This window comes from Puma concolor, chromosome B1 (genome assembly GCF_028749965.1).
Source record: "Puma concolor isolate L17-30 chromosome B1, mPumCon1.1.hap2, whole genome shotgun sequence".
Classification (NCBI taxonomy): domain Eukaryota; kingdom Metazoa; phylum Chordata; class Mammalia; order Carnivora; family Felidae; genus Puma; species Puma concolor.
The window spans coordinates 154,864,144-154,879,279 of NC_141670.1; the positions used below are offsets into that span (position 1 = coordinate 154,864,144).

The 15,136-nt window shown below is 34.0% G+C and overlaps 1 protein-coding gene across 2 annotated transcripts in view; it reads left to right on the forward strand.

Annotated features, from left to right (window-relative positions):
* Positions 1-15,136, forward strand: part of TECRL (trans-2,3-enoyl-CoA reductase like) — a 124,988-nt gene that overhangs the window by 18,466 nt on the left and 91,386 nt on the right. For both annotated transcript variants that reach the window (XM_086704935.1, XM_086704934.1), the window contains exon 2: positions 7,787-7,838. In XM_086704935.1, the coding sequence (XP_086561061.1) occupies positions 7,787-7,838 (52 nt within the window). The remainder of the gene's footprint in view (positions 1-7,786; positions 7,839-15,136) is intronic.

Here is a 15,136-nt window from a genome sequence, read left to right on the forward strand (position 1 = left end):
GAGAGAGAGACAGAGCACAAGTGGAGTAGGGGTAGGGAGAGAGGGAAAAACAGAATTTGAAGCAGGCTCCAGGCTCTGAGCTGTCAGGACTGCAACACTGGGCTTGAACTCATGAGCCATGATATGACCTGAGCTGAAGTAGGTTGCTTAACCAACTGAGCCATCCAGGGGCTCCTAGAACACAGATCTCTTAACATTTGAGTGCATCAGTCTCCTCTCTGTCAAATGGAGATAACGGTACCTTACTCTGGGTTGTTAGGAATTTAAATGAGCAACTGTTTAGAAAAGTACCCAGTACATATAAGACACTATGTAAATGCTAGCTATTAGTTTAAAACAGAACTAGAGAAAGAGAAAGAGAGAGAGGTAGTTTTTTCACTCTGACACACACAAAGGTTACTGGTGCATAGTTGATGCTCAATTAATATTTTTTTTAAATGAAACAGCAAACTCCACACATATTTACCATATCATATTTGTTTTTAGCTTGGATCCTTTATTTATTGCATTTTGTATTTCATGTTAATAAAATACAAATATGATTTGTATTTGTATAATGGATAATAATTGACTTGTTTTTAATTAACAGTAATAAATATCTAAGCTATAATGCTTGGAATAAATATTATAAACTGCAATACATGATGGTGAACATTTTGTCAAGTTTTTTTTTTTTAACCCATATTGGTTCATTTATCAGTTGTATAACTTTTGAAAGACATTCATATTTCATGACCACAGTTTCCTAATTTTTTAGAAAGTCTGTGTCAGGGTACCTGGGTGGCTCAGGGGTTTGACTATCCAACTCTTGATTTCAGCTCAAGTCATGATTTCACAATTCTTGGGATGCGGGCGGCTCTGCACTAAGAGTGCACGGGGGGATGGGGGACCTGCTTTAGATTCTCTCTCTCTCTCTCTCTCTCTCTCTCTCTCTCTCTGCCCCTGGTTACATGCATGTGCACATACTCTCTCTAAAAAAAAAAAAAAAAAAAAAAAAAAAAAAAATTCTCAGTGTCATTACTTCATAAGATTGCTTACAATGTTCCGGTGCCCCCCTGTATAGACCTTAAAGCAGTACCTACAATGGCAAATACTCATTACATTTTCCTCCAGCCCCTACCTTCACCTTTTCTATCTGCCTCCACTACGTGGTGTACCATGGTAAAGAATGAGGTTTGAACCGGGCTATTTGCACTCAAAGTCCATTCTTGTACACTTGTTTGCGGTGTCACCCAGACAAATTACTTGACCACTTGGAGTCACAGTTTTCTTATATGTAAAATGAAAATAATAGTATTATATCTAAAGCCATAAAGACGGTGTGTGATTTAAATTATTGAAGAAAGGTAAAGGTCTTGGAATTGTGTTGGACTCTAATTGAGCATTCACTGATGTTACTTATGACGGCTAGCATTATTCCTAATGGCTTTCAAAGTTGTTTCTCCATTACATATGAATTTAAAACAAAAATGAGATAAAAGATTTAATTACAATATAGCACTAGCTAGCAAACACACTTCAGTGATGAAAAATGGTAATTTACATCAAAGTAATAGGGGATAGAATAACAAATAGTATATAGGAAATTGAAATTGACCTAAATTCTAGGTTTCAATAACATTCAGTTTCTTTGAGGTCCATAGTAGGACACTTTACGTCCAGGAGAGAAGTGGTACAACTACTACCCATATCATACTTTTTATCCCGGTTTCCTGGTGGATTTAATGATAACATTTTGTGTACACTTAAAATTGTCTTCATTGTGATTATAAATTATATGGTTGCCTTTTCTGCATTTAAGCCTGTGAGAAAAGTACGCTCTAAAAGCCTATATCCTGCATGACTACTTTTGAAAGAAATTGATAAAAGTTATTTTTTTAAAAATACTAGCTCTACAGTAATGGGGACAATGATGTTGTTAGAATCTGCCTTGGAAATAAGCAATGTTCCATATGATGTTGGCTTCATCAGTGTAGATCCCAGAGTGAGGAAAATGCACAGTAGACCCATCAGCCGGTCATAGTTGCCACTTTATACCATGAGGAACAGCGGCTAAGCTGCCTGCCATATTCAGTGGAAGAGAAATTTTGATTATTCTCTGCAGCCATGATTTTATGGACACTAGACACAGCGTGGCACATTGGTGATGGAGGTAATTTTATAATTCACATAACAAAATAGCTAATATTCTATGATAGTGTTAAATCACTATATTGTATACCTAAAGCTAATATAACACTGTATATTGACTAACTAGAATTAAGAAAAAAAGAAAAAAAAATTGAAAAAGAAACAAAATAGTTGATCTTACATTGATTTAACATCTCATGATATGGCTATTTTTATTTCTTTCATATGCCCAGAAAACTAATGTCTTGGTCAAGTATAGAAAGTATAGACCTTATGTGAAGAAGGGAAACTAAAATTATATTTCAAATCCTACCCCCCTTTCCCCCACACACTAAAGGGACCTGTATTTTCCAACTACTATTATATATACAGATATATGCAATACTATTTGAAATCTGTAATATATAACATATCTACATTTCTATATCTATACCTATCTATCAAGAGGGTAGATAGATACATGAGGACACAGTGTGTGTATTTTGAATGTAAGGGACAGAGGACCAAATATTTGATGACCAGAAAGGTAAACTCTGGTAAATGTTAGTGTTGTTTATTAAGAACTTTGGCTCATTCTCAACACAGGAAATAGGTAAAATTAAATTTACCTACTTCTTCCAAGTAACTTATTTGTGCTGTGAAATGAAGGTGAAAGGCATGCATTTATTTCCTGAGGGAAACTTTCAGAACATAATCTAATTTCACCACTTTTTTTTTTTTTTTTAAACTTCTGCCTTGGAAATAAGCAATGTTCCGTATGATGTCGGCTTTGTCAGTGTAGATCCCAGAGAGAGGAAAGTGCGCAGTGGATCCATCAGCCGGTCTGTAATATACTGTGGTGTGTGTGAAAAATAAGGATGTGCTGTTCTAAACCACTATTTGTGGTGCAACCTATTTTGAAAGTATGTTCAATTAAACTTGAATTAAAATGAGTAAATCTTTTTAAAAAGATAATTTAAATAATAGAAATCATTTCTTGATTTTGTGAGTTCTTTATTAAAGGTCCTTTTATCATTAGAAAAACTTACAACAAAGATAAAGATTTTCTATGTCATTGTCATTTTTTTTCCTCTTCCACTTAAAGCTGTAAGGAGGGACTATATCAAACTTAGGGAAATCATCAACAAAATAAAAAGGCAATGTATGGAATGGTAGAAAACATTTGCAAACCACATATCCAATAAGGGGTTTATAAACAAAATATACAAGGAGTTCATACCACTCAAAGCAAAAGAACAAATAGCCCGATATAAAAATGGGCAAAGCAGTTAAAAACAGGTATTTTTTTCCAAAGAAAACATATACATTGTCGACAGACACATGAAAAGATGCCCATCATCACTAATTATCAGGCAAATGCAAATTAAAACCACAATGAGATATCACCTTGGAACTGTTAAAATGGCTATCTTCACAAACGCAAAAGATAATAAGAGTTGGCCAGGATGTGGAGTGAAGGGAACCCTGAACCCTGTATGTATATATGATATAATGAAATATTTTCTACCAACCAAAAAAAGAAATTTTGTGATTTACAATGACATGGATAAAGCTGGAGGGCATTATGTTAAGTTAAATAAGCCAGACAGAGAAAGACAAATACTGTACGGTATTATTTATATATGGAATTTTAATTTTTTTAATGTTTACTTATTTTTGAGACAGAGAGAGACAGAGCATGAATGGGGGAGGGTCAGAGAGAGAGGGAGACACAGAATCCGAAACAGGCTCCAGGCTCTGAGCGGTCAGCACAGAGCCCGACGTGGGGCTCGAACTCACGGACCGCGAGATCATGACCTGAGCTGAAGTCGGCCTCTTAACCGATTGAGCCACCCAGGCGCCCCTATATATGGAATTTTAAAAAGTGAACTCATAGAACAGAGAGTAGAAAAGCTCTTGCCAGGAGCTGGGGCGACAGGTAGGGGAAATAAGGACAGATTGGTAAAAGGGTACAAAATTTCAGTTATACGATGAATAAAGTCAGAAAATCTTTTATATAACCTGAGGACTATAGCTGATGACCCCGTATCATGTAATTGAAATTAGCTAAGAGAGTAGAACTTAAATGTCCTCAGTAAAGACAAAAAAAAGTGAGCTGATACATGTGTTAATTATCTCAGTGGGGGTAATTCTTTAACAGTGTAGAAGTATATCAAATCATTACGTGGTACATTTTATCTTACCATTTAATCTGTCAATTATACCTCAATATAGCTGAAAATTTTTAAATTAAAAATTTGTATTTTAGTTACAATCTGAAGATTACTTATTAGTAAAATAATATTTGTTTACTCTGAAAACTCCCTGTCCACTGAGTAGAATATATGAAATATATGCAAGTACCTATTCCATTTACTAATGTAAAACCTTCTAATGAAAATGCTTAGAGGCATACTTTGCACTTTCCTGAATTAACCAATCTAAAAATTGATTCTTTAGACTAGTATTTTTTCTTATGTCTCAAAAACCAGGGATGGAAAGCTCGTGCCATTTAGCTACCCTGCACTAGATATCGTGTGTGTGTGTGTGTGTGTGTGTGTGTGTGTGTGTGTGTGTGTGTATTTTCATGCCTCAGCATCTATTCATTTCGATTCAGTTCATCTTTTATTCTGTTTTTCTGTGTCTTTACCGTTGGACACATTTCTTTTCTAAACAAAGTTTACTGACAAATTTTGGTTTGCACATTGCAATTACAGTCAAATGAATTTCAAAGAGGTTGTTGGTTTTCCCTCTCCCTTAATTTTCATTCTTTAAGCAGGATAAACAGTATTCTGAAGACATCTGTTCATTTCAAGGAGTTCCTGAGAAAGTAGCTGAAATATAGTTCTAAAAAGTAGCAATAGTACAAAAATAGGGTTTTTTGTGTGTGTGAAATAATGCAGTATCTTTGTAGGGGGCAAATTCAAACAAATCCTAGATTTCACTTGAACGTGAAAAGCTTTTTCCAACTAAGTCCATTAATTTAAATTGTTGGATAAAGGATAATGACCCAAAACTCAATCATGATCACTTGAAATGTAGAAATAAATATTTCATTCAACTAACAAACACCATTTACCTTGTCTACTTAACATTTTAAGATTAATTTTCTCTAATGAGAGAGAAACATTAATGAAGGGAATTTCAGGATTTCAGATGTCGGAATACTTATGTGTCCCATCTGCACAATCAATTGTGATTTATAACAGGAATAAATTATTGTGATGATAGTTCATCCTTTTTAAGAGGTATTAAAACTGGCTAAAAAGTAGAAGTTATTATGAATAAACTTCCTGATGGAGCTACAGAGACATCAGTTTTAGTAATCAGAAAGTCTTATATATCTGTTAATTATCATCTTATCCTCTCTTTGTGCTCCGAGTGCAGCTGAAGGACTGGAAGAGTTGATCAAACACAGTCTTGTGGCTAATTGAGCATTGCTGTCTGGATCATTTAATAGTTAATTATTTTTTTTTCTTCTGTATTTGACTAAAATTGCTCCATATAGGGCAGTTCTCAAAGATTTATTCAAAATCAGCATTTTTCTAACATGTGAAAGTCAAATGTAATTTTTAAAATTGAAAAGTAAATTACAAACTTGGTTAAAAGCTTGCAAAAAAATCCATTTCCACATGTAGGTTTCCTTCAGGAGAGTATCATTTTAGTCTTGAAAATTTGCAAATTCAGAGAAAAAAATGCACATATCAAATTAGATTTTTACTTAAGTGATTATACTTGAAGGAAAGCATAGAAGTTTCCACGGAAATCTACTTGAGAAAGATTTCATACCGAATTAAAAACCTTCTGTTTGGGGGACACCTGGTTGGCTCAATTGGTTGAGCCTCTGACTCTTGGTTTCAGCTCAGGTCATGATCTCATAGTTTCCTGTGTTTGAGCCCAGAGTCAGGCTTTGTGCTAGCACAGCCTGCTTGGGATTCTCTATCTCCCTCTCTCTCTCTCTCTCTCTCTCTGTCCCTCCCCTGCTTACCCTATCTCTGTCTTTCTCAAAATAAATAAATAAACTAAAAAAAATCTGTTTCTATATGACTTTATACTCACAGCTTTATTTTTTATTTCAACAAAAGTGGCTTAAACTTTACTGTATGCTATCTGGTGCACTAAATGTTGAAACAGACTAAAATAACACCGGGTCATTCTCTTCAAGGATGTGATTGTCGGAACAATCAGCCTGTAAACACAAGATCATAAGCCTTCATAAAGTGATAGCAGAGCAACAGCAAACTCTAATTGAGGAGCTATTGATCATGAAAATTATTTGTTTTTCCTTATTAGACGGCCCTTGAAATGTGTGGTGGACAAGTATTAGTTACTCTAGAAAATAGTATGCGGATTTTAGGCATCCTTATCAGAGGAACCCAGGAAGCTGTGAGATAAAACAATGAACAATGTTAAAACAAAGCTCCATGTTTTATAAAATGTAATTCAAATATAAAAGTTAAATTATCAAAATTAAAATGAAATATGATATACTCACGTGTATATTCATTGCCCTCTCTAAAAACTGGTTTACAAATATTTTCTATTATCTTCCAAGCAAGAGCAGTATTATAAAATATTTGAAATGTTCATACAAACAGCTTCTGGAAGGGCTTTTGTTATATATAGCATATCCAAAATGGGGATTACTATCATCATTCAGTGATTAAATCTTAGAACTTTTTTATTTTGTGGATCATATACGTAGAAGAAATCAGAAAAAAAAATTCTATGAATAGTATAGGATACCATGGTTATAGGTGTATTAATCAGAGTGGATTATGGTAAAATAAAGGCATTCCTTGTTATACATTTAATGTTTAATTAAATATTAAATATAATATAATGTTACTAAGAACTGCCTGGGGTATTATTATGGGCCACCCTTCATGCACTTTTATTTTTCACTTCACTTCTCAAAACAGCTATAAGATTTTAATGCAGCAATAAAACAAATCATTAACGTAATATTCTATATGTATTTTGAGAAAGGAAATATATTTTCTTATATGATCATGAATATGTCCTTTGCTGTAGACTTTGAAGTATTTGGGGTTTTTTTCATAAGGAACCAGATGCAGAGGGAAACTGGTTTGCAAGTTTGATGTGAACCAAGTCAGACAGTCAAAAAATGTGATGGCTTGAGGTGTTTAAATAGAACTCTCATCCTCATGAGTTTTGCAATTCTGACGAATCCAAATAATATATCTAACATGAATTTCGATGGACCTACAGCAATTTTGGTTGGGGGTTTTAATAACATAACTAATGAGGGGGCTTGGATAGGATTTTTTTTCTGATGATATGCTGAAATAAACATTTCCCTCTTTGCCCACATACATCAATTTCATATGCTGAAGCCCTCTGCTATATATCTTTTTACCTTCTGTCTTACGGGCGGAGACAGATTAAAAAATCTATTTTAGAGACAAACACTTGGATAAACTCATACAATACCACCATTATTGCTATGTACAAAAAAAAATTTAGGAAAAGGCATATTGACTCAATATTTCAAGGTTGTCAAAGCAGTAGTGACTAAAAAGCCAAACAAAACACACTAGTTATTTCATAATAATTTTACACTTCATTATTTTATGTTTTCTTCTCAAATATATAGCAAACAAATAGATACTTTTTTTCTTACAATTCTTTCTATATGTTTTCTTTTTCTTTTCAGGTGATACAAACATCTACTATTCATGATGTTAAACAAAAATTCCACAAAGCGTGTAAGTTTTATATATAATCTAGAATTTATGTTACAGTTTTCTCAATTTGGTTCAAATTTATCTGTAAAAATAAGTTCAATGTTATGATAGAAAGGGTGTATGGAAACCATAATTTTACATGAAATTCAGAAATAATATGGTAAATACTTCTTGACTATAAATACTGTGTTTTCATATCTAACTGTCTTATCCACAATAGTTTTAGTTTTTCACAAAATTATTTTCTCTTTTATATTTGAACATATTTATTAAAACAGAAAACATCCTATATATGAGAATTCTTAACTGATAAAAAGTATTTATATGTAAACAAAATACTTAACAAAAGTTTTACTGGGTGTGTTTATACTGGTCAAATCTATTCCACAAAGGAACTCTTTATACAGTAAATTAAAATTATACTATGTAATTTTATTAATAGCTAAATTTACCTAATTAAAGGTTTCATTATTACTGGAAATATTTATATGAAGTTTGTTCAAATTCAGGTTTTATTTTTAAACCTTTCCAGTAAAGTTTACTCATAACCTAAACATAGTGAACGTGTCTATAATTACTAGGAGGCACTTTTTATATACTCTAATTTTAAAGCAGTTTTAGATTCATAGCAAAACTAAGCAGAAAATACAGAGTTCTTATATACCCTCAGGTGTCACACATGCACAGCCTCCCCCATCAACATTTCACATCAGAATAGGGTATTTGTTACAATCTGTGAGCCTACACTGACACCTCATTATTTCCCAAAGTCTGTAGTTTATATTAGAGTTCATCCTTCGTATTTTACACTGTATGGTTTTTGCTAGCGAACATTTTCAATGTCTTGTATTTAGTTGAGCACTATTTCTTTTCTGAAAATATTCTTAAAGTTTACAATTTAATGCTTTAAGCTATTTAAAAATACCTTACAGTAAAATAGGTAGAATTTTTAATAGGAATAGAAAGCATATACAGTATGGAATAGAATTATTTGAAATATGCTTAACCCGTTAAAAATTCTTCAAGAAGGTAAGTTTTAATATTCACCACAAAGACATGTAAGATTTGAGTATGCAGAAATAAGCCACAAAAGGATTATGGTAAGGAAAAGAGAACAGTGCAAAGTGCAAAGATTTGTCATGGAATTAATTTTCTAACTTGTAGCATGATAAAATTCCCTGTATATTTATGCTACTTCTAAATTATTGAAAAAATTCTCAAACTCCAAATTTGTGCCTTATCACCTGTCATTATGTTAGCCATGTTATCCTGTTATTTACACAAGCATTTCTTTATTTATATATTAATGAATTTGTTTTGGGTTTTTCCTGTCTTCACATAAAATATGGATCTCAAACTAGTAATTGAACTTCCATCTTTGGAAAGACTTAGACTACTAAACTTCTCTAATAAGGTGGTTTCAGAAAGTTTAGATTCTAGCAGTAAGTGAAAAGACACTTGAAAATGATGTTATTACTATAATGTAGAAAGTTGCAAGAAAAATGCTTGTATTTAGGTTAATAATAACAACATAATAAATATATGATTTCTATTATTGTCTGGAAATGAAGAAAAGATTCAAAAGCTAATGCATGTGTAGAAGGAATGTGAAGTTATCTTGATTACTATTTTCTGATTCCTTTTATAATAGTCTATAATATATATAGACATACATAACAGTTACTAGAAATGTTAAAATTTTTGAACCAGAAATTCTGTACTTACGTGGTCCAGAGCCTACTTCTAGTAATAAGTGAAGTTAAGTAGTTTATGAAAAATCTTAGAAATGTCCAGTATCAGAACTGGATAATTAAAAAATATGACAATAATGTGATTAGTTTTAATAGCTATATCAAGACTTGAGGATTTCTTGATGACTATTATTTTACTCGTTTTCCTAGGCATAGTTCTAATCTTTAACAATTTTATGTAAGCTGTGACTTTTTCACTTTTTTTTTTAATTTTTTTTTTTTTTCAACGTTTATTTATTTTTGGGACAGAGAGAGACAGAGCATGAACGGGGGAGGGGCAGAGAGAGAGGGAGACACAGAATCGGAAACAGGCTCCAGGCTCCGAGCCATCAGCCCAGAGCCTGACGCGGGGCTCGAACTCACGGACCGCGAGATCGTGACCTGGCTGAAGTCGGACGCTTAACCGACTGCGCCACACAGGCGCCCCTTTTTTTTTTTTTTTTTTTTTAATTTTTTTTTTTTTTCAACGTTTATTTATTTTTGGGACAGAGAGAGACAGAGCATGAACGGGGGAGGGGCAGAGAGAGAGGGAGACACAGAATCGGAAACAGGCTCCAGGCTCCGAGCCATCAGCCCTACTTTTTCACTTTTTAAAAATTACTGTTAATATCAAAAGTAGCCCATCACTTAAAGAAAAATAATATTCAGTAATTTTGCATTTATTATATGTAGCCAACATGAAAAAATGCTCAACGTCACTAATTATGAAGGCAATGTAAATTATAACCACAATGTCATCACCTCATATCTCTCAGAATGGCTATTATCAAAAAGACAAGAAATAAAAAGTGTTGAGGGGCGCCTGGGTGGCGCAATCAGTTAAGCGTCCGACTTCAGCCGGGTCACCATCTCGCGGTCCGTGAGTTCGAGCCCTGCGTCAGGCTCTGGGCTGATGGCTCGGAGCCTGGAGCCTGTTTCCGAGTCTGTGTCTCCCTCTCTCTCTGCCCCTCCCCCATTCATGTTCTGTCTCTCTCTGTCCCAAAAATAAATTAGAAACTTTGAAAAAAAAAATTTTTTTAAAAATAAATAAAAAGTGTTGGTGAGGATTTAGGGTAAAGAGAACCCTCATGCCCTGTCGGTGGGAATGTAAACTGGTGGAGCAACTGTGGAAAATAATACAGAGGTTCTGTGAAAAATTGAAAATAGAAAAAATAGAAATACTCTATGATCTAATAATTCCACTTCTCTGTATTATCTAAATAAAAGTGCTAATTCAAAAAGATAAATGCACCCCTGTTTACACAGCATTATGTATAATAGCCAAGACATGAGAGCATAAGTGTCCACCTAAGTATCCATCGGTAGATGATGGATAGAAAACATATGCTACTCACATACACACTCACACACACACACTTACACACACACACACACACACACACACACACACACACAAACACACTGAAATATTCCTCAGCCATTAAAAAAGAATATCCATTTGTAACAATGGTCTATTTATCTCTGGGTAGACCTAAAAAGAGTATTAAGCTAAGTGAAATAAGTCAGACAAAGACAAATACCATATGATTTCAGCATATGATTCACTTTAAAATCTAAAAACCTCAGGGCGCCTGGGTGGCTTGGTCGGTTGAGCGTCCGACTTCGGCTCAGGTCATGATCTCACCGTCTGTGAGTTCGAGCCCCGCGTCGGGCTCTGTGCTGACAGCTCAGAGCCTGGAGCCTGTTTCAGATTCTATGTCTCCCTCTCTCTCTGCCCCTCCCCTGTTCATGCTCTGTCTTTCTCTGTCTCAAAAATAAATAAACGTTAAAAAAATTTAAAAAAAATTATAAAAAAAAAAATCTAAAAACCAAAACAAATGAACAAACACACCAAAACAGTGGCTCATAAATACAGAAAACAAACTGATGGTTGCCAGAGGGATGAACAAAATAGGCGAAAGAGATTAAGAGGTACAATCTTATATTTATGAAATAAATAAGACATGGGGATGTGGTATACAGCACAGGGAATAGTCAATAATATTGTAAAAACATTGTATGGTGACAGGTGGTAACTTTATATATTGTGGTGATTATTTCATAATACATGTAAGTATTGAGTCACTATGTTGTATACCTAAAGCTTATATAATATTATGTGTCAATCTTACTGCAATAAAAAAAGAAATATAATATTCAAGCAATTTGCATTCATTATACTCTATTTCAAAGAAGTATTGGTCTTCAAGTTTTACAAAGCACAGAAACACAATTTTTGCTATATTACATTACAGAGAATTATCTGTTAGTCAATTAAATTGGACATTATGTTTAATATATTTACCAAATAATAAAAAGCAAGCAAAAAAGTGTTGCTAACACTAACAATTTTACAATGCTAAAAATGAAACAAAACAAAGTTGTGTTGATTGCCTTAATATTTTATGTTTAACATATTTAAATTTTTTTAACATTTATTTATTTTCACAGACAGAGACAGAGTGTGAGTGGGGGCCGGGGTGGGGGGGCAGAGAGAGAGAGACAAAGAATCTGAAGCAGGCTCCAGGCTCTGAGCTGTCAGCACAGAGCCTGATGTGGGGCTTGAATCCATAAACCGTGAAATCATGACCTGAGCTGAAGATGGATGCTTACCCAACTGAGCCACTCAGGCACCCTTATTTAGCATATTTAAAGCCCAATAACACTGAATACCTTATTTTCATAAATATATTCCAATGATAACAATCATATATATATGTGTGTGTGTGTGTGTGTGTATATATATATATATATATATATATATATATATACATATATTTATAACTACTATTGTTAGATTTTTTTCAAACTTACTTCTTTACTTTCTGACACCGGATAAATTTTTTATTACAACACTTCTGATGGTGTTTATTTTTAGGCCCTGCAGTTATAATAGGAATTGCTAATCTTGTAAAGAAAAAACCAAACTCATCAGAGGAACTGGGTTTCCTGAGGGGAGAGTTCTCCTTATATGTCTTTTATCTCTATTCTGTGTTCTCTTCGGTGTTTTGACTGATCTTGCTTTCTAGTCTCCCTATTATTTCTCTGACTTTGTGTCAGCTTTACATTTTTCTTAGTTCTATTTTAAAATTTTCTTTACTGTGATTTTTTTTGTCCTGTATATGACTATCTTTTCCTCTCCCAGGGTTTCTAATTTCTTAGTTCTGCTGTATTATAAGTCATGTTTTAGATTACCCTGGAGACAGTATGGCCCTCAGACTAGTGAAAGAAATATTGAATAGGGAGAAAATTGCAATGAAAATATTAGCAGCAAGGTAAGAGGAAAAGAGGAATGGTTTCATGAAAAAGTGATTCTAATAAAACTTTCAATTCCATATATGCACACACACAGTTATCTATTTCTTAATGCACAAAAATTCATGCAATGCCTCAGCTGCAATACTCCACTGGTCTTTCTTTTTTTTTTTTTTTTTTTTTTTTTAATTTTTTTTTTTTTCCAACGTTTATTTATTTTTGGGACAGAGAGAGACAGAGCATGAACGGGGGAGGGGCAGAGAGAGAGGGAGACACAGAATCGGAAACAGGCTCCAGGCTCCGAGCCATCAGCCCAGAGCCTGACGCGGGGCTCGAACTCACGGACCGCGAGATCGTGACCTGGCTGAAGTCGGACGCTTAACCGACTGCGCCACCCAGGCGCCCCTCCACTGGTCTTTCTTTACCTCCATACATTTCTTTACTCACATTTGTAATTACTGTTCTTGATTGAATCTTGAAGCCTCTCCTATAGCGTCTCAAATATCATGCTATATGTTGTGCTCCACTTACTCTCATATTCTCACAAAGATTGTGTAGAAGAATTAAACCTTGTTAAAGCTGAACTGAAAAATTAAGAATCATTCAAGGTCTAGGTGACACTCTGACTAAAACTATGTGAATATTTTCTAAGATTTCAAAGGATTAAAAAAACCATCCATGTTAAAAACAAAACAAAACTCTATTACATAATCTGAGTAGCATTACCTTATTTCATGTTACTCAATTCAAGAACTATTCCATGATTTCTTTATTTTAAGTTAAATTTAATTCTCTCTTGGGGTATAATATGACTTTATTAGAATAATTTTTAATATTTTATGTTCTAAAAAATAATAGAACTTACAAAAAGCCACAGCCAACTGTGTGTATACTAATGTAAATCTGTAATGATGTAATCCATATTGTAGATCTAATCAATTGACAAAGTATTTGCCAGAATGACAAGTAAATTCCAGTGGAAAAATTCTGCCTGAATGTTATAAGTTATTTTGTTATGCTTTAGAATACTCAAAATTATTTAAGTTCCTGTAGTCTAGACCTCCATAGAAGTGAGATGTATGCAATAGTTAGCATGGACAAAGCAGGAGATATATGAATAAAAATAATTTAAAGATTTGTCAAAGTAAAGGTCTAGTGAATACATTCTTTTGGAGCTGTATCATTACTTGTCTTAGGAAGGAAGCCAAGGAATCTAAACCAGAAATTAGAAAATACCATTGCCATACAAAGTTGTATAAAGGTAGAATTTCATCTACACAGCTTTTTTTTAAAGAAAAAAAATCTTTTTTTTCAAATTTTTAAAAACTTTTACTGATTTTGTAGTTAAAGGTGATTTGCAACCACAAGATAAGGTGCTCTGAAAGCTATTACATCATCCATAATCTCTAAAAAGAAACTAACCATCAACCACTTATTGTGAATGATGACTTCCAAGATTGTTTGGTGGAGGTAAATACCATAATTACAATTAAGATGGATGAGACAAAAGCTCTCTAAAAATGTGATATACAAGGGAAGCCATTTTAGATTTCTTTTGAAGTCAATATGACTGTATACAAACTTTGTTTAAACAAAAAGCCTGATTTATGGCCCATCAAGCATCCATTGTCTACTTGCTTTGTAAATAAGTAGCCTAAAGGAAAACCATCTTGTCCTTAAGATAACAATCAGTGCTCTTACTCCCTGCATTCCTTGATGTTAACACTTGTGATTCAAGCCAATATGCTAATTTAAAAGCTTTTGAGTTTTTGCTAAAAAGTTTGTAACTTTATAAAAATTCTTCCTTTTCCAGAACACTTTCTTCCCTGTGAAGAGCACGTTTCCCAGACCACTATTCTAACTTAGTGCAAATAAAGCTCTCTTTCTTATGTTTAGAGACTATAAAAAGTTCCTTCATTTTGTGTTGACACTGTTATGCCCAGAATTCATGATCCCCAAATACCGCCAGGGAGCTGAGTCTGATGTAAAAGAAAAAGAGTCTTTATTCGAGCTAGCTCCAGCTCAATCCCCTACCTGCACCAACGCAGCGGTGAGATACCCAGGAGAAAGAGCGAGTTTCAAAAGGACAAAGGTTTTATTGGGGCCTAGGGGCGGTTGGTGAGGTAATGGCTGTGGCCTCAGCCGATTGGCTGGGGAAGGGTCTGAGTCCTGTTAGGCAGGTGAGTAGGAGGTTACTCAAGGGGAGGAGGCGTGGTCAAGGTGAAGGACACAGAACAAGATGGAGTTGGCCGGCGTAGGCCCGCCCTTTCAGACACCAGTTTTAACGTTGGGTGAGATATAAAATTCAGTGAATATTTGAAGAATATTGAATGA